General features: G+C 44.9%; 1 protein-coding gene across 16 annotated transcripts in view; it reads left to right on the forward strand.

Moving 5' to 3' along the window:
* Camk2b (calcium/calmodulin dependent protein kinase II beta) overlaps positions 1–26,297 on the forward strand; it is a 94,600-nt gene that overhangs the window by 16,674 nt on the left and 51,629 nt on the right. For 15 of the 16 annotated variants that reach the window (XM_078039810.1, XM_078039811.1, XM_040291885.2 and 12 more), the window contains exon 2: positions 21,637–21,731. The exons of the other annotated variant lie outside the window; for it this stretch is intronic. In XM_078039810.1, the coding sequence (XP_077895936.1) occupies positions 21,637–21,731 (95 nt within the window). The remainder of the gene's footprint in view (positions 1–21,636; positions 21,732–26,297) is intronic. 16 annotated transcript variants of the gene reach the window in all.

The following is a 26,297-nucleotide window of genomic DNA, read 5'->3' on the forward strand; positions in this document are numbered from 1 at the left end:
GGCAGATAAGGAGGAGGAGAACAATGAGGGACACAGCACACAGGAGTGGGCAAGGCTCATCCCTCTTCTGGCCTGCCTAACCCTCCCTTTGGGCATGCTGGCTCCCCTTGCCTGGGCAGCATGTTCATCCTGGAACCTGGCTTGTCCCTGGTGTTTCTCAGATGGAAGTTGGGATGGCAGCTCCCCATGCTAGCTAATTGCCAGCATCTCTTGACAAGCATGGCTTTCTGTAAGTCTGGACTCTAGGGACACAGAGAAGAAACAAGACTCTTTCCTCAAAGTGCCCACCTTTTTGTTATGGGGACAGAAGAATGTGCCGTACTCCATATCTCCCAGATAATTTCCATATGTCAGGGGGCCACAGCAGGCACACGTGATACTGGGGCTGGAGATGTTGAAGGGTGGTTTCTCTCACATATAAAGACCTCCTTCAGGTCAATAAGAAGACAGCCAAAGCCCTAATTGAAATATAGATGAAAGATGTTAAGTAGGCAGCTCACAAAAAAAGAAATTGAAAGCTTTTGGCTTGTAAAAAGAAGACAAATCAAACAAGAGTTAGCCCCCTCAGAAGAGGAACTCAGGTGGCCTATCTGCTAATAAGGCCACCTTGGCCATTCTCAGGCTCAGCTTCTCTCCTGTGGCCAAGGATGACCAAGGTCCCAGGCTACAGGCACACATGGTCTCCTCACAGAGAATGGTTCAGTCATGGATCCACCTACAGGCCTCTCCATGTGGGCTTATGAAGAATTTCAAAGATGTGGCTGAGCCTAGGGGCCTGTCCCTAGTGCCAAGGGACAGACAGAACAGTAGGGGAAGTCCCAACACTGAGTTTCCTGCCACCCCTCCTCCTCCCTGTCCTCCTATTCTCTCATAAGCTCTCCTTCCTGCTCACACCATCCCCTGCTCACACCATTCCCTTTCTGCTCACATTGTCCCCTTCCTGTTCACACCATCCCCTTCCTGCTCACATACTCCTTTTTGAGTATATACCCTCCTCCCCCTTCTCACATCTTCCTCCTCCTCCTAATACCCTCTTTGTCCTGTTCACACCTTCCTCCCCTGCTTATACCCTCTTCCTGGGACACACTCCTTCCCTTGCTCACACCTCCTCCTCCTATTCACACCTCCTTCCCCTACTCATACCCTCCTCCCTTTGCTCACACCTGTTTCCCTGTGCTCACACTCTCCCCCTCCCACTATACCCTCCTTTTTTTCACACCTGACGGCTGTGGGTTTTCTGAAGAAAAATCCTTGTGGCCAAAGATCCCTGGATAATATGGTTTACCTGAGAGAAAGAGGCAGACACACAGATTGAGAGAGGGGGACAGGACAAGAGCAAGGAGTAGAAAGGGCTTGAGTGAGCTATATAGAGAAGGCTGAGAATGGTGAGCTCCCAAGGAGGCTGCTCAGGAGGGCCTGGATTTGGGGGAGCCCAGCCTAGATTACTGTGTCCAGAGTCCTTAGTAGGGCTGGTTTCCCCACCAGCCCTCTTACCTCTCCTATTCCCAAGTAGAACCTGAAATGTCAGACCCAGGAGGCCTCCAGCCTGGCAGCATCTCCACCCTGCATGAAAGGTTTCAGTAAGGGTTTTGGGGACACGCAGAGAGAAGCCACATCATGGCCTTAGAGTCCCTTCTCCAGTGGTGCCTGGTGAACGTGTGACAAATGGGGTGGGATGCTGATGATAGCATGTGCCCTTTTGGGTGTTGTAAATATGCCTGTCACGGCCAATATCAAGATACTGACATGGGCTGGGGATGTGGCTCAAGTGGTAGTGCGCTCACCTGGCATGCATGTGGCCCGGGTTCAATCCTCAGCACCACATACAAACAAAGATGTTGTGTCCGCCGAAAACTAAAAAATAAATATTAAAAAATTCTCTCTCTCTCTCTCTTAAAAAACAACAACAACAACAAAAAAAACAAAAACAAAAACAAAAAAAAACAACCAGCAAGCAGAATTTGGGAGCATGGGACTTGGTTTTCTCAGATGGTAAGAGCTGTCTCTGAGGCCCAGCAACCTCTGCCACAGCCCAGTCAAAGTGACTAGTGGAGGATAGAGCCATCAAGGGACTGAGGGAAGCCATTTGTTTTCCTTGGGCTCTGCTGCCAGGTTCCAGACTCCTTTCCCATATGCTCTCTCTTTGCTGGGTGTAGGTCCTGCAATTCATTCTGCTGCTTCCTCCACCCCACAGGAATGTACTCTTGCAATAGACCATTTTTGAGCCTGCAAAGGGCACCTGTAGGTAACATGCAGGGAGAGGGTAGTTCTGGCTTAAGTCCCACCTCTATGCCTGTGATGGTTTGATCTGTGGGGTGTTCTTGTCTTCCTGCAGTGAAATTGGGAGTGGAACACCATCCTTTCCTGGAGTGTGAGAACACAGGGAGGGGGCACTTGTGACTGAAGTTATAGTCAGGACATCAATCAGGTGTTGATAAGAGTCAGGGAGCATCTTGTCACACAGTTCATGGGCTGTGATGTTGGAGGCCCTAAAACATTATTACCAAATGTTGTACAGAGTCCTCTATCATACTGAAGATTTAAAGTTTCCCTGTATGTCAAATAATATCAGTAATTTCCTTATGGTATATGTTTTCTGAATTTAGTTTTTTAAAAAGTCTTCCCTATCCTGGTATAATAAAGGTATGTTTTTGTCTCTTTCATTAAAAAAAAATCATTGGACTTTTCAGAGCAGTTTTATGTCTACAGAAAAATTGGCTGGAAAGTACAGAATTCCCATGTACTCCTCACCACCCCACCCTGACCCCCAGATTCCCCTATTAACATTATGGATTAGGGTGGTACATTTGTTATAATTATAACAGACCAAGATTGATATTGATGATGATGATGATGATGATGATGATGATGATGATGATTGGCAGGAATGCTGCTAGGAATCAAACCTAGGGCCTTGGGAATGCTAGACAATGATATGTTATTAACTAACATCTGTAGTATACATTAGGATTCACTTTTGTTGTCCTACAGTTTCAGGGCTTGGATAAATGTGTACTGACATGTCTCTACCTTTGTAGTATCATACAAAGTAGTGTCACTACCCTGAAAATTCTGTGTGCTCTGCAAACTCATAACCTCCCTCCTCTGCTATCCTCTGAAAACCACTGATCTTTTTGCTGTCTTTGTATTCTTTTCTAGAATATCTTATAGTTGGAATCATGTAGTATATATAGCCTTTTCAGATTGGCTTCTTTCACTTAGTGATACCCATTTAAGGTTCCTTAAATGGCTTGATAGCTCATTTCTTTTAGCTGGCTATTATTCTATTATCTGGATGAACCACTGTTTATTTATTTTTATTTTTAGAATTTAACCTTTATTTACTTGTTTTTATGTGGTGCTGAGAATTGAACCCAGCACCTTACTTAGGCAAGCACTTTCCCACTGAGCTGAACCATTGTTTGTTTATCCATATCTTCAGGACATCTTGTTTGCTTCTAATTTTTGACAATTAGGAATAAAGCTGCTGTAAACATTAGTGTGCAGGATTTTGTGTGTACATATCAACTTATTTTAGTAAATATCAAACAGTGCAATTGGTGGATCATATTGTAGGAGTGGGTCTAGTTTTTTAAGAAATCACCATATTATCTTTCAAAGTGACAGTGTCATTTTGCATTCTCACCATCAATAAATGACAGTCCCTGTTGCTCCATATCCTCACCAGTGTTGGATATTCTCAGGGTCATGGATTTTGGCCATTCTGAAAAGTGTATACTGGTGTTTCTTTCTCTTTTTTTTTTTCATTTTTTAGTTGCAGATGGACACAATATCTTTATTTTATATATTTATTTTTATGTGGCTCTGAGGATCGAACCCAGGGCCTCACACATGCTAGGTGAGCGTTCTACCACTGAGCCACAACCCCAGCCCAATACTAGTGTTTCTTTGTTGTTTTAATTTGTATTCCCTAATGACATCAATTGAGTATCATTTTATATGTTTATTTGCCATCTGTGTATCTTCTTTGGTGACATGTCTGCTTAGATTATTTTCTCATTTTAAAATAGGGTTGTTTTTGTATTGTTGAGTTTTAAAGGTTCTTTGTATATTTTGGAAATCAGTCCCTTATAAGATATGTGTTTTGCAAATACTTTCTTCTGGTTTATAGAGATTTGTCTTTTCATTTTCTTAACTGTGTCTTTCTGAGAACAGAACTTTAATTAAGTACTACTTATCAGTTTTGTCTTTGGGTGTTATACCTAAGAGTCATCATTTAACCCACATTATCTAGATTTTCTTTATGTTACTTTTTAGGAGTTTTATGATTTTGCATTTTACATTTAGGCCTATAATCTATTTTGAATTAATTTTTGTAAATGGCATAAGATCTGTGTCTAAATCTGTTTTCTTTCACCTGGATGTTCAATTGTTTCAGTGCTATTGTTGATAAGACTGTCCTTTCTCTATCTGACCTCCAAAGACCTCAGATTTTATTCTTTTCTTTCAATATTATGTTGATCATTCTCTGTCTTTACTCTCCCCATATAAACTTCAGAATAAGTTTGTCTATATTCACAAAATAACTTATTGGAATTGCCTTTAATTTATAGATAAAGTTGGGGAAGAACTGACATCCTGACCATAGTGAAGCTTCTATCCATGAACATGGAATATCTCGTCATTTATTTGGTTCTTTATTTCTTTCATCAGAGTTTTATAGTTTTTCTTATAGATCTTGTACATATTTTGTTGGATTTAAATGTAAATATTTTACCCTTGTGAAACTAATAAAATGGTATTGTGCTTTTAATTTCAAATTCCAATTGTTCTTGCTGGCATATGAGAAAACAGCTGACTTTTAAATATTAATCTATATGCTACAACCATATTGTAATCACTTAGTTCCAGAGGGATTTTTGTTGATTTTTCTTGAGATTTTTCTACATAGATACATCATTTGCAAACAAAGACAGTTTTATTTTTTCCTTTTTCATCAATATACTTTTTGTTTCCTTTTCCTTGTCTTATTACATAGAGTAAGACATCCAGTAAGAGGTTGAGTCACGGTGTTAAAACAAGACATCCATAGCTCTTGATCTTGGTGGGAAATTTCTCACTTTTAAGTATGATGTAAAATGCAGGTCTTCATAGACTTTTTTAAAAATCAATTTGAGGAAGTTCTACTCTTCCTAGTTTGCTGAGAGGGGTTTTAATGTTTTTGTTGTTGTTGTTGTTTTCTTGTGCTTTTTAAAAAAATTCCAAATGGTTGTTGATTTTGTTAAATGTACATCTATTTGTACAATCAAGTGATATTTCTTCTTCAGGTTGTTAGTGTAAAGAGTTATATTAATTGATTTTCTAACCAGGCTTGCATACCTGAGATACATACCACTTGTTTATGGCTTGTAATTTTTTACATAAATTGTTGGATTCAATATGGAAATATTTTGTTGAGGATTTTTGCTTCTGTGTTCATAAGAGATATTGATCTGCAGATTTCTTCTTCTTCCTCCTTCTTTTTTGGTAATATTTGTCTGGTTTTGGAATTAGGATGAGTCTGGCCTTGTAGAAAAAATTAGGAAGTATTTCCTTTATGACTGTTTTGTGGAAGAGATTTTAGAGAATTGATAAAATTTCTTTCTTAAATGTTTGTTATTATTCACCAGTGAACCCTTCTGGGCCTGGTGCTTTGTGTTTTAAAAGGTTTTTAAATATTCATTAATTCATTGAGGCCTATTCAGAGCATCTATCTCCCCTTGTGTGAATTTTGATTGATTACATCTTTCAAGAAATTGGTCCATTTCATCTAAGGTTATCAAATTAATGGCCATAAAATTTTTCATAGTATTCTTAATTATCCTCTTAATCTCTATGGGATGAGCAATGATGGCCCCACTTTTATTTCAGTTGTTAATAATTTGTGTCTTCTCTTTTTTCCTTGTTATCCTGCTAGCAGTTTTTTTAAATTTTTATTGATTTTTTTCTTCAAAGAACCAGTTTTTGGCTCTGTAAATTTTCTGTATTGATTTCCTGTTTGCAATTTATTGATTTCTACTCTAGTTATTATTCTTTTCTTCTGCTTACGTTGTATTTAATTCTCTTTCTAGTTTCTTAAGGTGGAGGTTTAGATTATGTATCCTAGATTTTTCTTCTTTTCTACTATACGCATTTGATACTTTAAATTTCCTCTACTACTTTCACTGCATTCAAAAAATTTTGATAAATATTTTTTCATTATTTTGTTCAAATTGTTTTAAAAATCTTACTTTTAGACTTTTTCTTTGTCCATGTGGTGGCATTTAAAGATTTGGTGTTTAATATCCTTGTATATGGAGTTTTTCCTGCTATCTTTCTATTAATTTCTAGTTTAATTCCATTGTACTCTGAGAGCACACATTATATGATTTCTTTTCTTTCAAGTTTAAGGTGTGTTTATGGACCAGGAGATGGTCTGTCTTGGTGAATGTTACATGGGAACTTGAGAAGAGTGTGTGTTGGTTTTGCTATTGCCAGATGGGGTAATCTGTGCCTAGATGTCTTTTTTATCCTTCTGATTGATAGTGCTGTCCCAATCAACTATGTTCTTCCTGTTTTTTTTACTTGTAGGGTCTATCCCTTTCTGATAGAGGATGTTGAATTTTCTAGCTACAATAGTGGTCTCTTCTAATTCTAATTTCTGTTCTGTCAGTTTTTACCTTATATATTTTGATGCTTTGTTGTTAGGTGTGTACATGCTTAGGATTGTTAGTTCTTTTGGGAAAATTGACTTCTTTATTATTATACAATGTCCCTCTTTATCCCTCACAATTTCCCTTATTCTGAAATCTTTTCTGAAATTTAATATAACTACTCCAGCTCTATTTCAGTGAGTATTAGTATGATATATCTTTCTCTGTCCCCCTAGTTTTTTAAAGTTATGTTAAACATACAGACATAAAATTTACAGTCTTAATCATTAAAAAGCCAATATTCAACATTTTCACCACTGAAAAACTTATATAGTTATCATTTAAGTGTTTAAGCTGCACCAAACTGTACGTTGTTTTTTGACTTTCACAAAAGCTCTAAGAAGTACTATTTTCACCTCCATTTACAGATGAGAATTTTTCTCAGGATCATATAATTCGTAAATGGCAGAGTCCAGAAAAAAAAATAATGCCATATGTAGGCTGGGGTATACCTCAGTGGTAGAGCACTTGCCTAATTCTAGCCTCTGTATCACTTGGGGGTGGAGGAAGAATTGTCAGAAGATATTGGCTATACAAGCTATTTTTTAAAAATTTCTATAAATAATTCACTTTGAGTAGTACCCATATCTTTACTTTTAATCTCTTTGTGTCTTTATGGTTAAAGTGGGTTTCTTATAGACAGCATATAGTTGGGTCTTATTTTTTTAAATCCAGTCCAGTCTGTTTTTTTAACTGATGTATTAAAACACATTGACATTTAAAGTTATTATTAATGTAGTTGGATTAATAGCATCATATTTTTACTGCAGTGGAATTAAACTAGAAATCAGTGAGGAAATAAATGAAATCAGTACAAATTATTTATATGGCTAATCAAAATTCTTATTTATTATACATATCATATACTTTAAAAATTTACCATTCTAATCATTTTAAGTGTACAGTTCACAGGCACTAAATACATTCACATTGTTGTTCTACTGTCAAAACCGTTCAAGACAAAAAATTTGTGTATCTTCTTCAACAAAAACCCTGTACCCACTATACACTCACTATGCATTCTCTTCTTCAGGCCCTGGTAACATTTCCTCTACCTTCTTTCCATGAATTTGTCTATTCTAGGTACCAAGAGGGATCATGAAGTATTTATCCTTTATGACTGGTTTATTTCATTTAGCTTAATGTCTTTAAAGTTCATCCATGTTGTAACATGTATCAGGATTTCCTTCCTTTTTGAGGCTCATTGTATGTTTATACCACACTATGTTGATTCACTCTCTCCTCAATGGACATATGGGTTACTTCTACCTTTTAGCAATTGTGGATACTGCTGCTGTGAATATAGATAGATCTGTTAGTCCCTGCTTTCAGTTCTTTTGGCTCCACCTATGGAGTGGAATTGCTGGATCATATGGTAATTCTGTGTTCGACTTTTTGAGGAACTGCCAGACTGTTTTCACAGTGGCTGCACCATTTTACATTCTCACCAGCCATGCACAAGGGTTCCAAGTTCTCTACGTCCTCACCAACACTTGTTTTCAGTTTCTTTTTCTTTTTTTTTTTCAGTTAAAGTTTTTTTTTTTTTTTTTTTTTAGTAGTCATCCTAATGAATGTAAAGTGGTATCTCACTCTGATTTTGATTTAATTTCCCTCATGGCTAGTAATGTTGAACATATTTTCATGTGCTTATTGGCCATTTGCATATCTTCTTTGGAGAAAAGTCTATTCAAATTCTTTGCTTATTTTTAGAATTGGCTTTTTAAGGTTTTGTTGTTGACTTTTAAGTGTTCTCCTATATTTATCCCTTATCGGATACATGAATTGCAAATATTGTCTCCTATCCTGTGGATTGCCTTTTTACTCTCTTGATTGTGTTCTTTGGCTGGGCACAGTGGTGCATGCCCTCAGTCCCAGTGTCTTGAGAGGCTGAGGCAGGAGGCTAGCAAGTTTGAGGCCGGCCTCAGAACTTAGTAGGACTGTTTCTTAAAGTAAAACATCAAAAGGATTAGGGATGTGGGTCAGTGGTAAAGTGCCCCTGTGTTCAATTCCCCATACCTATAAATGAATAAATAAAGTAAATTAAAAATAAATTACAAAGAAAACTTTAAAAAGATAGTGTCCTTTGATGCACAAAATTTGTATTTTTTGGTGGAGTCCAATTTATCTATTTTTGTTGTTGTTGTTGCTTGCATTTTTTGGTGTCTCATCTAGAAATCATTGCCAAAGCTAATGTCATGAAGATTTCCACCTATGTTTTATTCTAGATGTTTTATAATTTTATGTCTTAAATTTAAGTCTTTGATCTATTTTGAGTTAATTTTTAATTATGGTGTAAGATTCCCAATTTCATTCTTTTGTATGTCAATATTAACAACAGTTGTTGATAACACTCTATGGTTTTGGCCCTCTTGTTGAAAATCAGTGGGCCATGTATGGGAAGATTTATTTCTTGGCTTTGTAGTTTACCTTTGTTTTTTGTTTTTCAGTGCTGGGGATCAAACTCAGCATGGTAGGCAAGTGCTCTACTGTTATACCCCCAGTTTAAAGTTCTATTTTATTCTATTGGTCTGTTTCTTTGTTCTTATGCTAGTACCATGCTGTTTTGATTACTGTAGTTTTGTAGTAGGTTTTGAAATCCAGAAATGTGAACCTTTCAACTTTATTTTTCTTTTATTTAAGATTATTTTGGCCTTTAGGTTTCCCTTAGGATTCCATATGAATTTAGAGTAGATTTTTCTATTGGTGTGGGGAAGCTGTTGGGATTTTGACAGGAATGACATTTAATTTGTAGATTATTTTGAGTAGTACTCATGTCTTTTTACTCCTAATCTGATTTCTTATAGATAGCATGTAGTAATTTTTTATATTTATTTTTTAGTTTTAGGTGGACACAATATCTTTGTTTTTTATTTTTATGTGGTGTTGAGGATTGAACCCAGCGCCCCGCGCATGCCAGGCAAGCGCGCTACCGCTTGAGCCATATCCCCAGCCTGTAGTTTTTTTTTTATCCAATTCCATCTGTCTTACTTGTGTATATAAATTTATTGACATTCAAAATGATTATTGATATAGCTGGATTAATAGCTACCATATTTGTCATGATTTTCTATTTGATTCCCCCCTTTTAAATTTCCCATCATTTTTCTGCCTCCTGTGGCTTAATTGAGCATTTTATGTGATTCTATTTCCTCTTCACCATTCCCCGTCTCTTAACATATCAATAATAATTCTTTTCCTTCTCTTCAACCTTTTTGAGGTTGCCTTAGAGTTTGTAATATACATTCGCAACTAATACATTTACAACTAATCCAAGTCCACTCTAAATACTATACTATGGAACAGGTACTGAAGTAGTACAATAATCTTCTAGCAGAGCATTGCTAACTCCTTCCTCCCATCCTTTGCATGCTCTCACTTATCCAGAGGTTATGATCATGAAAAACATTCCTGCTATTATTATTATGAATATGCTGTTATCTGTTAAATCATTAATAATAAGGGAAAGGATTTTATACCATCTTTGCTTATTGCTTCTCTCCCTTCCCGTTTATGTAGATCCAGGTTTCTGACATGTCACTTTAAAAAAAAATATTTTGTTTTAGTTGTAGTTGGACACAATACCTTTATTTTATTTCCTTGAGGATCGAACCCAGTGCCCCACACATGCATTCTACCGCTGAGCCGTAACCCCAGCCCTACTGACATGTCATTTTTAAACTTTCTGAGGAATTTCTTTTAACATTTCTTTCAAGGCAAGTTTACTGTTGACCCAGTCACTCAATTTTTGTTTGAGATCATCTTTATTTCTTATTTACTTTTGGAGGATAATTTCTCTGGATACTAGATTCTAGGCTGATAGTTCTTTTATTTTTTCCTCAACACAAGACAAAAAGATTACATATATTTTATTTTGCTCTCATTTGCTTGGTTTCTGAGAAGGCTGATATAATTCTTACTGTTTCCCATGTATATGTAATTTTAAAAAAATTCTGGCTTCTTTCAAGATCTCTTTGTCTTTTACTCTGCAGTTTGAATATAATAGGACTAGGTATAGATTTCTAGATATTTGTTCTGCTTGGTATCCTCAGAGCTTCTTAAATTCATGGGTTGATATGTGTCTTTAATTTTGGAAACTTTTCAGTCATTAATAAAGATATTTCTTCCCCTGCGCATGTGTGTGTGCTACTAGGAATGACCCCAAAGGCACTTTATCAGTGAGCTACATCCTCAGCCCCATTTATTTTTTACTTTGAGAAAAGGGTTTCGGTAAGTTGAAGAGGCTTGCCTCCAGCTTGCAATCCTCCTGCCTCAGCCTTCAGAGTAGTAGAGCACTTGACATATAAATTATAGTTGTTTCAAATTCCCAGTCTAATAGTTCCATCGTCTCTGCTCTATCTGAGTGTGTTTCTGGTGCTTGCCCTTATCTCTGGACTGTGTTCTTTTCCTTCATGTATGCCCTCTAGATTTTTATTGAAAGCTGGATGTGATGTGTGTTAGGTAGAAGCAATTAGATGAATAGGACTTTAGAGAAGTGGTAGAAGAGGAAGCATTCTAGAGTTCAGTGGTCAGGTCTTAATATTTTAGTGAGCCTGTGCCCCTAGGCCATGACCTTCACACCTGCTTCTCAGTCTCTCGCTTCCACCTCTTCAGTGATACAGGATGTCCAGAAGGGGTTGAGGTGGAAAGTTCCTTGACTCTCGTTAACCAGTTTCCCCTGAGGGCAGGCTTTGTTCAGAAGAACAGAATGCTCTGGGATACTTAATAATATTTTTTTTTCTTTCCTGTTGCCTGAAGTCCTGGGGGGTTTCCTCCAATCTTTACTGTGAAAACCTGGTAGGGCTTTTGTAGGCAAAATTCACGATAGCACAAGTGCACCCCACGAAGGCTGGGCACTCAGGGTTTTTTTTTTTTTTTTTTTTAGAGGGGGGCGGGAGAGAGAGAGAGAATTTTTTAATATTTTCAGTTTTTGGTGGACACAACATCTTTATTTATTTTTATGTGGTGCTGAGGATCGAACCCAGTGCCCTGCGCATGCCAGGCAAGCGCGCTACGGCTTGAGCCACATCCCCAGCCCGGCACCCAGGATTTTAACCCTCAGGCTTGTCCACACTGAGCTTCCAGCAGTTCATCAGTCACAGTACAGGTTTCCTACCCCAGCACTGGTTCCCAGGGAGGTCTCTGCTTTGGTAAGTTGTGATTCTCCGTATCTGTCTCTCCGATTTAGGGGAGGGCAGTTTACCTGTTTTCTCAATTCTTTAATGGATCCAAGAAGGGTTGTGGATTTTCAGTGTGTTCATCTTTTTGTCTATGAGGGCAGAAGTGACAACTTCCAGGCATTTTTAAAAAAAAATCTATTCGTGATTTATTTTTCAGCATGCTTTGAGGTAGGCCCCTGTTATCTTATCTCATCAAGCCCGTGAGATATATATCATTAAATCCATTGTGAAATAGTCACCAAATTGCAACTCCAGAATTCACTTTGGGTCCTCCTGACTCAAAGCTGCCCTTCTCTCTACTCTCAGTTTCTCTGGGTCCAAGAATCATGGGCCTTGATCTTCTTTCCTTGATGTCCCACATCCCTGGTGGGAACAGAAAGTACATCCTGGGTAGATCCACTGGGGCAGATCTATCATCCATGTCTGCAGAATCCCATCTGCTAACTGTCACCTCCACCTGGGTCTGACCCTGCTCCTCCCAGGGACCTGTCTGACCCTGTGTTGGGAGAGGTGGGTACACAACTATGGTGTCCTAGGAAGGTTCTATAGGATCCTGGAGAGGCCAGTACCTCCCAAATATTTGCTGTAAGAGGATATGCTGTACCGTGCTAGGCTGAGCCATGGCTGAAGTGCCAAGGAGGTGAGGGTGTCATCCTTGGGTACACTTTTAGGAGTGTGAAAACAGATATGTGTTTCTTACTGCTCCTACACAGGGGGCCATGGGACCTGTGGAATGAGCTAGGACCAGGGAAGTAATCGCAAAGCTTACAGCAGAGAAGTTGCCACCAGATGGGTTTGAGTTGTGAAGTGCCAGTTGCTAAAGTCAAGGGTAAATTCCCAGATCATCTTGCCCCCCCACACACACACACACCCCGGGAGGAGAGAGGAGCAGAGGTCTAAGAGGTGGGACTTACACAGGTTGTGAGAGGCTGGAAGACAAGTCTATTGGTTTGTGGATCTTTTTAGACCAGGGATAGAGTTTGCATAGCCCACAGTGCCCTTCCAGTACCCAGGACCGACATTGCTAATCAATCATTGTATATTCATACAGCTGTACTCTAGGGTTCCTTCTGTTCCTTAGCAGATGTTGCCAAGTGCTTTCTGCAGCCAGTCCTGGGCTTGTCATTGAGATAGAGGAGGGAGCAGTCAGTGACCAGTGGTCCATTTCATAGCCCTCTTGCTGTCCATGCATGCCTCTCTCAGCAGTCTTTCACAGTGGGAGCAGCCCAGGATGCCTGTGTCCTGGTCCCTACCCTTTGCCCTATCCCTCCTATCCCCTCTGTGAGAAACAGACAGAAGCCTCCTATAGGGGCCCATGGGGTTAAGGGCTTTGGTGGGGAGGACCCAGGAAGAGAGGCAGAGACTGGGGGTCCCATTCCGCAGAGAAGGACCTGAGCATATGGGGTGCTGGGTGAAAAGATCAGACCCAGCCCAGCCCTGCTGCCATCCATCTTCTTGTTCTATCGGCTTTGTTGCCTTAAGCTCTCTAGGATGACCAGACAGTCCTGTTGTGTCAGGGAGAGGTGGTGATCCAGGTGTTGTGAGGATTGGGACCTGTGAAGTTGAAATCTAGCACAGTGTTATGGAAACAGGTCAACATCATACTCTTCCCACATCCTGTACAGAACTGTCAGTGTAGGAGAGAAAACCCTGCAGACACCATTACGTGGCTGAGTGAAAATGATGGCACCTTCACTCACGGTGAAAAGGTTCCTGTGCATGGCCATTTACAAATGCGCCTCATCAGGCAAACAAGGAACAACCTCCGCTTCATTTAAAGCATTGTCAGAAGTGTAAAGAAAATAGTAGTCTCCAGATACACTCTCTTGCTTCATCCAGATGACATCCAGCCACTCAGGGTAGGGAGGTGAGGATGCAGAACAGGAAGTGGGGCCTGGAGGGTCTGGGGTTTTGCAGCACTGAAGTGTGAGGCTTCTCTACCTGTGGGGGAAGGACTCCATGCACTGAAGGAGGGGGGGGTCCTCAGAGGAAGGAACCCCCAGTGATAGGAAGCCAGAGGTGGTGGGGCCCCACAGGCTCAGCCCTGCCCTACTGAGAAGGCAGAAAGAAGAAGGAACCCCACTGAGGCTGTCTTGGTCTGCAATGTGTACACAGTGACCCCAAGAAGAGCAGCTGTAGTTCCAAGATAGGTCTGTTGAGTTTGGGTGTGTCCTCAAGTGGACAGATGGGTAGCATTTCCCTAACATGCTCGTCCTCAGAAGCATTTGCTGTGGGCTTCTGTGGGGCACAGGAGGCTTCAGAAAGGGGTTGGTGTTCAGTCTTAAGAATGTTCCATCCTCTGGAGCCTTTTGTGAATAAAGATTTCTGTGGTCAAATAGGTTAGGGAACGTTTGCTTCTCTCTCTCCCTCTTTTGAGACTCAGTACCGATGACCGCACTAAAGGCCCTGAGAAGTCCTGATGTGAAAAAAGAAGAAAGGAAACTGCTGGTTCCCTTTTTCTTTGTTCACGAAACCCCTTTTGTACCTAACATCTGTCAACGTCCAATGGTGCAAATATTTGGGGAATATAATGCAGGGAATTGTTCCCTACTGCACTCAGTGGCAGATTCTGCAAGGCAGAATTGGGGGTCAGCCTGTGTTATGGCTGAATTGTGTCCCTTCTAAACTCATATGTTGAAACCCTAACCCTTAGTACCTCAGAAGGTGATATTATTTGGAAATTTGGTAATTGCAGATGTGTATTCATCAAGTTAGGGTGAGGTTATACTGGCCCTAAGTTTGGTTATAAAAAGGGAAAAAATTTACACAGAGACTCCCAGTGGACACCATGTGATCATGAAGGCAGAGGTGCACCTGCCTGCCAGGAAACAGAGGAGCCCTGGCCCAGAGAAGGAGAGAGCTTTGAGGAACCTTTGCAGGGCTCTATGAGCCGCCAGGATTTCTAGGGAAGACCTCTCAAAGGCCAAGGTTGGAACCCTGGGCAGTGGAGAGACTAGCTTTCCATGGCTGGTGTTGTAAATTGTGATAAAACCACCCTGCAAGTGCACCTTGGAAATGAATCCTGTAGAAACAACTGAACCACTCATGGCAGGCCGTTTATGAGACAGCAAATTGGAAGCATGGCAAACGCCTGGCAGTCTCAGAAGTATCGACTGGAAGGAATGTTCTCCACGACCAAAATGAGGAAGGGATTTCGGTCAAAACATGGAAATCATGTGTGATGTTGAATATAAAAAGCAAAAACAAAATTGGAATCAATGATAAAGCAGTGGTTGGATGCCAGCCGAGACCACAGGGAGTTTGAGTGCTCAACACAGAATTCAGTGCTGTCCAGCCGCTCATCTCCAGCAGGGCTACCTCAAGACCATTTTTCAGAACCCAGGATATGTGGGCACTCGGCAGCCTGTGAGTGCAGCTTGCTCTTTGCACTCCTAGGGGTGGGTGATGGGCAGTGTCTGTCACCCTGTGGCATGTCACTCCTGTCCTGGGGGCCTCCAGCTCCTGCCTGGTGTAACACATATTTACATGAAATGCTTTTGTCATCTGGTCAACACCAGGTCAGGGGGACTGTGGAGGTTAAACACTGGAGGGCATCCGGAGGGCCTCCTCAGGGCGGAGCAGTGCACAGGTCTGATCATCTGTTAAAGATTTGCTAAAGGTGTGGAGAAATAATGAGGGGGAAAGCAGAAAAATAGAGACGAGCTGCTCCTAAATGTGTAAAAAGACACCTCCCCACGGTGTAAGAGCTGCACACCTGCACAAATAACATCAGTGCAGCTGCACCAACAGCGTTTCAGATTAGGGATTTGACAGGGACTTCAACATATTCTGAAACAATCCTGTGTACTCCATTGTGGACACTGTAAGCAGAGAAATACATAAAAGAAAACAACACCACAGTAATCTCAACACTCTGCTTCATATAGAAGTGATTATTTCCACCAAGCTGATTAGATCAGTACTAAAATATAAAAGGGCTGGGCACAATGGGGCAAGCCCGTCATCCTAGCTATGTGGGAGGCTGAGACAGGGGGATCCTGTTGGCCCAGGAGATCAAAGCCAACACAGTGAGACCCCATCTCAAATAAAATAAGTGAATAAAATAAATATAAAAGGCCACCCCTCCTTTGCCTCCCAGAGCTCATTATAATTGAAGGTAGGGACATTTTTTGTAAGCCAGAACACAATTAAATAGCAACTTGATTAATTTTTTTTTATGTGCAAGCCCTCTGTGTGGTCATGGACCTGCACCTGCTGGACTAGCCCTGGCTCCGATCCCTATCGACACAGCCCATTTGGGGCTGACCAGGCTGGGAAATTGGACCTGGATGACCTGAGGCTACTTTCAGAACAGCTATTTAGTAATTTACAGCAGGAAATAAAACTGTTGTCCGCTCAGCCTATTAAAAAAAAAAAATCTGCCAGTCTGCCAGATAGGATCTGCCAGGGTTTGGGGAGAGCTGTGCTTCTTCCTGGAGGATCAGCCCTGACTCTCCTGAGTCCTTACACAGAAAATCCAAATGGGAAATGTCCATTTACAAAATAGGTCAACAGGGTTGTATATTTGCTTTTACGCAAGGTTCTTGGGCATCTTTTTGCTACAAAATAAGAATCCCTGGAATCTGCAGTAGCCTTTCTGTAGACAGACAGGGTCTCCGACTCATCCCTGGGCTGTTGCTGTGGTTGGCCTCTGGGAGCATGTGAAATGCCCGCACTGCGTTGTCAAGCAACCAAAGGCGTTTGTGGGAGAAGGTCGAAGTCCGGTTGTCAGGTTTAGTTACGCAAATAGTTAGCAGGCCTGGCAGGAAGCTGGTGACAACCCTGGACAGGCCAGCAGAGGCCCAGCATGGAGGCATGAAAGCCCAGAGTACACAGGGAGAAAACCGGGGGTGGCGGGGTGGGGTGTGGACGTGGGACTGGGGGAAGCCAAGAGGGGAGCAGGGGAGAGAAGTTGCTGTGACTCTGGAATTTCCACCAGGAAGATAGAATCCAAGTATTGAGGCAGCTGAGAGTACCCTTTGATTCAGCTTTCCTGAGCACTGCTGTGCAGGGGCTCTGAAGCCTGATGTGGGGATCGCAGAGCCTGGTTCCCGTCCATACCACCCTGGGAACAGAGTTGTGTTGTCAGTTCTTTCTGGGCGCCAGAAAGTGCCTTCTCCATGGATTGCCTTGTTTAATAAGGAGCATTATTATCTCCCTCACTGACAAAAATCCCCAGCCCGTGAGCAGGGTCTGCCTGGCCGTCGGGGACAGAAGGTATCATTATGGTGTCTTAACTAGCACTCCAAGAGCCAACAGTCAGGGTAACCCTAGCTTCACTAGAAAGTCGGGCATGGGAGGGTCCATGAGAAGCTGTTTTGCAGACCCTACTATGATCACAGGTGAGATTCAGAACGTTCCTGTCTCTGCTATTTCAGCCCAGCAGTGGCCATGCTGCTCAAGGACATTTCCCTCCAGTTCACCTTGGAAAGATGTGGGTGTGACCAGGCAGTGGAGCAAGGGGAACGGGAGCCTGGATGGCAGGACAAGGTTGCAGTGTGGCTAGCAAGGTCTGATGGAGGGCGGAGAGGACCACAAAGCCACATGTCAGGGAGCTCTGAGGGGGCCAGTGGGAGCCACAGAGAGCAGCAGGTGGCAGGTTCCTGGTAGTTTCTGGTTTGGGGGCAGCTCAGAGTCAGGGCTAACCAGAGGCCATATTCTACCTCTGAGGAGCAGTAGGGCTGGGAATAGTAGCTGGGATGAGCTGTCTGTCATAAGGTGGGAGGAGCCAGTGAGGCTCCAGGAGAAGATAGGCACAGATGGGGTCCTGTGAATGTGTCCAAACCCTGACCCTTCCTCACCATGCACTCATGTAGTCTGTGCAGTATAGCCAGCTGGAAAGACCTGGTGCTCTCCTGGCAGGGTCCCTTTTCTTGGGTAAAGAGATTTTTACCTCCAGCAATGAAGCAGGTAGCTAGTGCCCACAGCCCCCAAGCAGCTCACGGAAACGGGCCATGCAGTTCCAGGGCTCCATTCCTGCGCAGAATTAATTCTTCTCTCTCAGGGCCCGTTTCCCTGGTACTGTTGATCCCACTGCAAATGAGAAAGTGTTTTGAGCCTTCAGCAAGGGAAAGACTCAAAGAGTATTTTCTTGTTTTAATTAGCTTTATTTGATTTTAAAAGCCCCATAACGCACTTGGTACCTGGGGGCCTCATGATCCGAATGAGTTATTCAAATCACTTCCTAGTAAGTTCAGTGGCAGGTGTCCCATGCCAGGCATCTCACAAGTGACCTTGATGTTCAGATGAAGTTCACAGCCAGTCTCTAGCAGGAGTGTTGACAGGGAGACCCTCCCGCCTACCTGCTTCTGGACCTTCTTCCTGCCTTGGCACCATTTATGTCTCCTCTGCCACAAGCCACTGCCTGTCCTGCTCACCTGTAGTTCTGGACGAGCAGAGGGGGCTTCAGGCCTATTTATGTGTGGGGGTTTCCCTAGACCCTTACTTCTGTTTTCTCTGAGTCTGACCCTTTGCCCATGTGGCCTCTGTCCCAGAGATGCTTGTCTACCCACAGGGGAGGCCTTGGTGGTGGTGGGAGGGGGAGGTCTCTTGTTGGACAGCTGTAGGTGTTCCCTTCCTGTTGCACTACTCTAGTGGGGCCCACCTCCTGCTGGGGATTCTAGAAGTCTCCCTCCTGTTGGCCACTCTAGGGGTCCCCTTTTCCATGTCCTCTCTCCATAGTCTAGCCCAATCTCACCCTGTCCCTGGCTTTTTAGCAGCCACTGCACCACTGGGCTGGACAAAGCTGAGGCCCAGCAGCTCCACTCTGTACTCTAGCCTGCGTATACTGCTTTCCGTTAGTTCTGATTCCTGTATCAACAGGCGACACCATGCCTAAAACCAGGATCAGGGTAGGCAGGACAGAGGCCCTGCCATAGAAAGCCACAGTGGAGAGGGGGTAGAAACGGACAGATAAATAATTATAATGATGTGGAGAAACTGACCTGAGACCCGTGTGAAAGGTAATAATCACAGAAGACCAAGCTGTCAGAATTGGGCCATGAAGGATGTAGAGGAGTTGGACTGCGGTGGCAGGAACAGGCTTACAGTACAGACCCAGAGTCCTTTCCATGATTACAAGAAAGGATGGTGATGGCATTGGCCTCCCTGTTCTGGAGGTATCTAAGATGCCAATGCTCCCAGCTGTAGCCTGCGTGGCACATGCTGAATGTGTTTGTGGCCACTTCCAGGGGGACTTCTTGTGATAGGGTAGTACCTGGCAGGTGATAGAGCCACTGAGAAAGGAAAGGGAGGGCATAGGAGGATCTGCACCTACTGGCCAAGTGCCTGTGGTAGGCTGGAGGGATGGAGGGGAAGGGAGATGGATGCTAGAGGAGAAGGAGGTGGCCATTATGAGGAGAAGCCCTTTGCAAGGGTGGAAGAGGTGGGGCTGAGGAACTGGGCATAGGGAAGAGCAGCCATCCTGGGGGCTGAGCCTTCCTGTCCTCACCACCTTTTGTATCTGTATCTGGGGCTGAGTCACTGGAATGGGGACCTGTCCTTTCTTTGGATATTCTCCACCTCACCCTGTGGACTTGTGGCCAAGAAAGAAGGGCTTCTTCCTCCCTGGCCCTTCCTGTTGAGCATCTGCTGAACAGCAGGTGTTTTGCCTGCTGCTTTCCCTCTCACATGGCTGTGCAGCTGGTACCCCCAGCCTAGATGCCTCCTGGTCCCCAGTGTACCTTTCTCCCTCCCTGTGGCAATTGCCATTATCCCTGCTCACCTTTCCCAGTCCGTGACTATCCTAGACCCTGGCTGACAGTGCAGGGGCAGCTCCAGAGCCTTCTATAGAGCTGAAAAGCGGGTGTCTGACCTGGGGAGGGCCACCTGAGCAGTAACCTGAACCATCCATCTGCTGTAGGATCTTGGTCATTTCATGCGTGACCACTCTCACTGCAGAAGAGTTGTGACTTGCAGGGATTTCTGCTTATGTCTTTACCCAGGTTGGCACAGCAACTGGGGGCAGGCTCTGCTGAAGGGAAGATGAGTGTGGACCTCCTCCCTGCTCCAGGGACAGGCTTCCCCATTTGGACCCGGTGTCCAGCATCACCTATCTGTTTCTCAGAGATGAATGTCCAGCTATGCAAACTTCCCACTGAGGGTCAGCCCACATGTGAGGTTGCATCCCTGGCACAGGGAAGCCTGGACTTCCTGCTTCCTTTAGGACCTGGCCCAGAGCTTTTAGGAGGTGTCCACAGAGCCAATACTGCAGGCACCATGCCCTCTTAGGCACTGAGTGGGGAACAGATCAGGTGGAAGCTCAGGGCCCCTAACAGAAGCTCTCAACTCTTGATGAGCAAGAAGGGAATATGAGGGTGAGCATTGGATGAGGTTGGAGTGGGCAACAGCCACACAGCAGCCCCAAGAGGCCTTTCTGCTCTCTTATACAGACGAGGAAACTGAGACTGAGAGCTACGTCACCCTGTGCAACCAGAAGCGATGGATAAGAATTGAAACCAGACTAGGCATGAAGCTCACGGCCTCTCCCTTTCTCCACTCTCTCTCAGGACAGTGTCATGAGTCAAAACAATAATCCTTTCTTTACATTTTTTATAAGAAGGAATATTTTGAGAATGTAACTGTTACACATAAGTGAAAAAATCAAATAGAACCAAGAGGCTGCAGAGCGAGCAGCCTTCCCCACCTCCCAGCCCCTCCCGAGGTAGACCTTGTCCCCTTTTGCAGATTGACTTTAAAAGGTGAAGATGCCGCTGGGCTGCCTGGGTAGTCACTGATGGGAAGGACCTGAGTCATTTTGAATGTATTCAAGGAGGCATAGTGTGTTCATTTACATTGTTATCAAAGATGGTAGCAGAAAAAGAAAAAAAAACAAGTGTTTGTTGCTTAAGAGACTTCTTTCTGGTCATGGAACCTCAATTTAGATACTGAGATTACTCAGGATGCCCAGTCCAAAGAGGGAGTGAGGTTGTGCTTTGAGTGGGGAGGCTGGGCACTTTGGGGGTACAGAGACAGAGGTCAGGTGTCATAGTAGTGGGCTCAGTCTGGCTCTGGGCTTCCTCCCTTTCTGGGCTTCAGGTCTCTAGAAGTAGAAATTCTTCTGTGTCAGTTTTGTGGGAAATGTCAAAGGCCTCTCTTGATGGCCACCATCATTTTAACCCACATTCCCAAGCTCTGATTCTTCAGTGTGACACCTGCAAGCTGTTGGTGTGTCAGTGTCCCTGTGGCGCCCCACTCTGGACCTCCACAGCCTCTGCTCTGACACAAGGACAGTGGAATATTCCAGGGGACTCTCTCCTCTCACTTTGCAGTTTAATGATTTGCTGCTTCTCCCTCTCTCTCCAACCTTATGTGAGTCTCTGGGTCTGCACCAAATACCAATATATCTGCCCTTGGTAGCTGGCCTCTGGCCCTTTCTTTGAAAAAGAACTAACTAGGCCTTGTGCACTTGGTATAGAACACCTGAGCGTGGGAGATGGAAGGCCCGGGGGACTATCAGTTCGTCTGACCCATAAGGATATTGAGTGGGGAGTTGAGTGGGGGCCTGGACAGCCTCCTCCCAGTGTTGTGGTGGCCCCCCTTCCCTGCAGCCTTGTCAGGGTGTTTGTCTGGCAGGAGCTGTCCGGAGGGCTAGGCCCTGTCCTGCAGTACCCAGTGGTGTGGGAAGGGTCCAGGCTTCCTCCCATCACTGGCCATCTGCCCAAGGCCTGGCTACTGGCTGGATACTGAGTGTTTATGGGCGATTAATTGGCTCTCTCTTTCTCCCTGTCTGTTTCTGTCTGTCTCTTGCCCGGTATTCTCCTCCCCAGGGGGGCTTTCTCTGTGGTCCGACGCTGCGTCAAGCTCTGCACCGGCCATGAGTATGCAGCCAAGATCATCAACACCAAGAAGCTGTCAGCCAGAGGTAGGGCCCAGGGGTGTCAGTGTGGCCATGGTTGGGCTGGGCAGGGGCTTGGGAGGGCTGTGGACAGGGCAGTGGATCCCTCCTAGGCTTGGCCAGTGTTTAGCTTGGCCTGGCCAGCAGTTTTACACATGGATGGAGCAGAATTCAGAGTTCGTGGAGTAGAGGTTGTGTGTGTGTTGGGGGGGAGGGGGTGAAGGAGTGCAGGAGTATTAAGGCCTTGAAGGCATCTCTGTCTGAAGGACGTATGAGTCCTCATCCCCAGGTTCAGGATGCACCTTCACTCGTTGGTTGGGTGTCCCTGGAGTCCCCACATGGCCTCCCTTTCCCAAGTCTATTTGATTTCTGTTCTCAGAGCTTCCCCACTAGGTGCTAGGCACTGTAGTGCTTTTTCCCAAGGACTGTGGCCAAGGAGAAGCCCATGACTCCAGGTGAAAGATAGGGCTGCAGTCAACGGCCACCCTCTGGCTCTGTGCCCAACTTGGCATACGACAGGCAGTTTCTTAACTGAGTCTTCTGAGCAGGAGAACAGTGCATCCACTTACCCTGGGGAGAGCTCTGAAGACTGCAGGCATGGGAAGAAAGGTCTTGCCTGGTGCTGGTCGGGGCAGCTCTGGTGCATCATGGGCCTCTCAAGACCTGCTGATGATGGAGAAGACAGATCTTTGTCCTCATGGGGGTGTTTTCAGGCAAGCTGACAGAAAACAAAACCAGAAGTCAGTCTACAGCAAGTTCCATGGTGATGGGGCACAGATCTGAATGGGGAGTGCGTGGACCCCAGGTAGGGCTCTGGATAGAGTCCCCAACATGGCAGGGCAGCAGGAATGCAGGTGTGATGGGTGGCTATCTCAGTGAGATGGCAGCACCATGTCACCCCTCCCCTCCTGGAACACTGTCAGCAGCCCTGTTGAACATCTGGACACAAATTTTGGCTACCTGGGACCAGGGGGAGCTGCTTTTGGGGTGTGGGACTGGGTGAACCCTCTCTTGGGATTCTGCATGGGCTAGATGTGGACCACTGGCCATTGGTGAGCTCTGCTGGCCCCTCTTGGGCCTGCCTTGTGGTGGGGTGGGTGGGTGGGGCTGTGTTCCAGGGCCTAGGGCTGTGAGCTTCATTTTTCTCTGTCAAAACACAGAGCTGGGGCTGGGGATATGGCTCAAGTAGTAGCGCTCTCGCCTGGCATGCGGGAAGCACTGGGTTCGATCCTCAGCACCACATAAAAATAAAATAAAGATATTGTATCCACCTAAAGCTAAAAAAATAAATATTAAATGAAACAAAACACAGAGCTGCTCGGGAACCTGTGATGCTCAGGGTGATCCCACAACCAGTGTGGTGCCAGTTCCTGGGCTGTGGGTTTTCAGGCAACCTCCCTGAGGCGAGGACACTCCCTTCTTGTCAAGGCCACCATGGAGAAGAGCTCTGTGATACAAAGCAGGCTGAGATGTGTGTGTACAAGTCTATGTGTGCCTATATGCATGTGTACACCTGTCTCTGTGTGTCTGTGTGTGCATTAGTGTGGCTATGTGGAGTGGTGTGTGCATGTGCGTGTGTGTACATAACTGTACGTATTTGTCAGCCTGTTGGAAACTGGGTGTTTTCTCCAGTGGAGCTTCCAGAATAGTTGGTCTTGCACTTAAGCTGTGAGCAGCCCAGGCACAGTGGGGACTCTGAAGGGTCCTCCTAGTTCCTATGCAGGAAGATACTTCAGACACCCCAGGGGACTGCTGCAGGATGGATGGGAGTGGCCCAGGGGTCAGTAGGTGAGGTGAGGGAAGTGCTTTCTGAAGGTCAGCCTTGATGTGCTCTGGACATTGTCTAAGTGTGTTGTAGGTGGCAACAATGCTGGCTGGGGTGCTAGGTAGGCAGATGTTACCAAGAGCACGTGGCTGGGAATCACTGGCTGTCAAGAGGTCTGGCCAGGGTCCTGGAGCCTCTGAGTACACAGACCTTGGGATGGGCTGTTGTGTGTAGGATACAAAATGGGGAGCATCTCTCTGCTGTCCACTGCCCCTCTGTCTCAGGCTGGTGTGAATCAGTGTGGATTGACCCACAGCTTCGTGGCGATGCTGCTAGACTGAGCCCCAGGCACAGGGCTGACAAGCAAGAGTAGCAGGGAGCAGATCATGCATCAAGTGGTTGCCAAGTCATGAATGTAGGTAGTGGGGTGCTCTCTTCTGTGAGATGTAGATGGCAGGGTTGGCCTGCCCTGTGAGGGCTGGGCAGGATGGGGACCTGCACTAATATCCTAAGAAAAAGTTTAGATGAGCTGCTGGCCACTCTTAGATCTCTGTCCATCTAGGAGGGGTCCAGCAGTGGGATCCCTGAGCAGGTCTCAGCCAGAGCATACAGCTTGGAGTGGTGATGTGGGGTTTCCCTGTCCAGAGTGTCTTCATCTCAAGCCCTGTGCCTGGCCACATTTTCATTTGATACAAGCTGGGCTGGATGAGGGGGCAGGGCTGGAATTATGTGTAGCCACAGGCCATCCTTCCCTACTGTCTTCCTTCCCTACTGTCTTCTTCCTGCACAGTCACTCTCTCAGGGCCAGGGAAGTTCCCTCTGGACAGGGCAGGCTGACCCTCGCTGTTTTATCCCCTCCAGATCCTCTCACCTTTGTCCTGCCCTGCCATTTTCTTGGGCATTTTTTTTTTGTCCTATTTAACTTTTTATCATGGAAAATTTCTGACATTCCCAAATACAGAGAAAATAACAGAATGATTTTCAGCTTTAGCGTTTAGCAGCTCTTAGCCAGTTTTGTTTGTACCCCAGAACCCAGACCATTTGGCATCTCATCCATGTTTCAGCATGTGTTCCTAGCAGAAAAAGGATTCTAAAAACATAGCCACAGTTGCATTATCCCTCCTAAAACCAGCAGTAATTCCTTATCAAATGTATATCAAATTATGCATCCCTGTTTCTGTTTCTAATAGTTCTCTGGTTTTGCCAGAATTGCAGGCCGAACCTTACAGCTAGTTGTAGGCTCCTGGTACTAAGGCCTTCCTCCAAGAACATCCCTGAGTGGCTGCCTTATCACAGCTGTTGGTCCCAGTGCAGCCATATAGACAATGCTACCAGGGAGCCCAACAAACCCTGCTGAATCTGGTTTCCAGGGATACCCAATCCTTTTGGGTTGAAACCTGGGGATCCAGGAGATAACCCAGAGTCAGATTTGCCTTGACTGCTGTGGGCTCTGCCTCACTTTTCCCTTCTGTTCCTCCAGACTGCCTCACAGGGATTGGTGGTGACAGTGCTGAAGGGTTCACTAACTCCTCAGGGGAGGACATCACGGAGCTTCCTTCCTGGTCTCCTTCAGCAGACATAATCCTGCCACCACTGCCGATTTGGTCTGAGGCTTTCTGTCCAGTGCCTTCTGTGGCCACCTACCCTTATAGGGACTCAAGGCTCCTCTGGTGTTCCCCAGACCCTTTGAGCTTCCCTGAGGGGGTGATGGGAGGGGGCAAGAGAAAGGGTCCTGGGGCTGAGTCTCAGCTTCATAGTGAGATGTCTCACCTCCAGGTAAATGTCTGGTGCCAACTCTGGCTGCCCTGCTGTATGACCTTGGCAGGTTGTTTAGCCACCCTACCCTCAGTTTCCCCAACCAAAAAATGAGAATACTGTCTGCTCAGAGGGATGCACCAGTTGCCTGAGTGTGGTCATGCTCCACAGGGGCCCTCTTTTCACCTTGCCATCCCCCTTCATGGACAGGCAGCAAGATACCCTGCTTCTGAGGACCTCACAAGGTGTCCTCATGGTTGGGGTGGAGAAGGGAATGCTACCTCTATAGCCTGTACCATTCCAGTACCATTTGCAGACTCCAGGGCCCTTCCTCCATGATCTGTCCTGGATCCTCTTGCTAAGGAGCTTCCCAGGCCCTGGGATAGTGGCCCAGGACATTTCTCCACTGAGCAAGTACACATGCAGCTGGTTCATCTGGTGGCTTTCCCAGCTTCCAACTCAGCCTAGTTGGAAATTGCTATGCTTCTGATGTCCACCTGGCCCTAGGCTCTCTGCCTGGCTGACTCTGCTTCAATTGGTGTTGAGGCTTTTATGAAATGGCTTTGCCCAGTTATTCTAGGAGAGAGGAGGGGGGACCCAGAGAACAGGGCTAGAGAGGAAGTTCTAGAAGCCTGCCCATCACCTTTATTTCAGCCCTTAAATGAATCTAGTGCAAATGTGGGGGCCTCGATCTTCCTCGGCATTACTAAGACTGTGGGGAATGCTGTGTTCCCACACCTGCTGTGTTTAGGGCCATCCAGGACCCAGAAGACACAGCCGTCATCCTTTGAGGTCCTGCAGTAAGGAAGAGGAAGCTGGCCCGAACACAGAAAAGCCACAACCACCCAGTAATTGGCACCATTCAGGATCACACCCACAATGCCAAAGGTGGTAACAGTTGGATTTTAAAAAAATTAATACTTAATTAAATAGAGGATTGTGAGACATTCAAAATCTGTGAATGCACTGAATAATTAGAGATTATTAAACAATTGTTAACAAAAGCAGCTAGAGGAAAATTAATTGACTAGGGGTAAAGAGATCATTAGGCACATGAGTCTTAGAAACATTTT

The sequence above is a fragment of the Ictidomys tridecemlineatus genome, chromosome 2 (assembly GCF_052094955.1).
Source record: "Ictidomys tridecemlineatus isolate mIctTri1 chromosome 2, mIctTri1.hap1, whole genome shotgun sequence".
NCBI lineage: Eukaryota > Metazoa > Chordata > Mammalia > Rodentia > Sciuridae > Ictidomys > Ictidomys tridecemlineatus.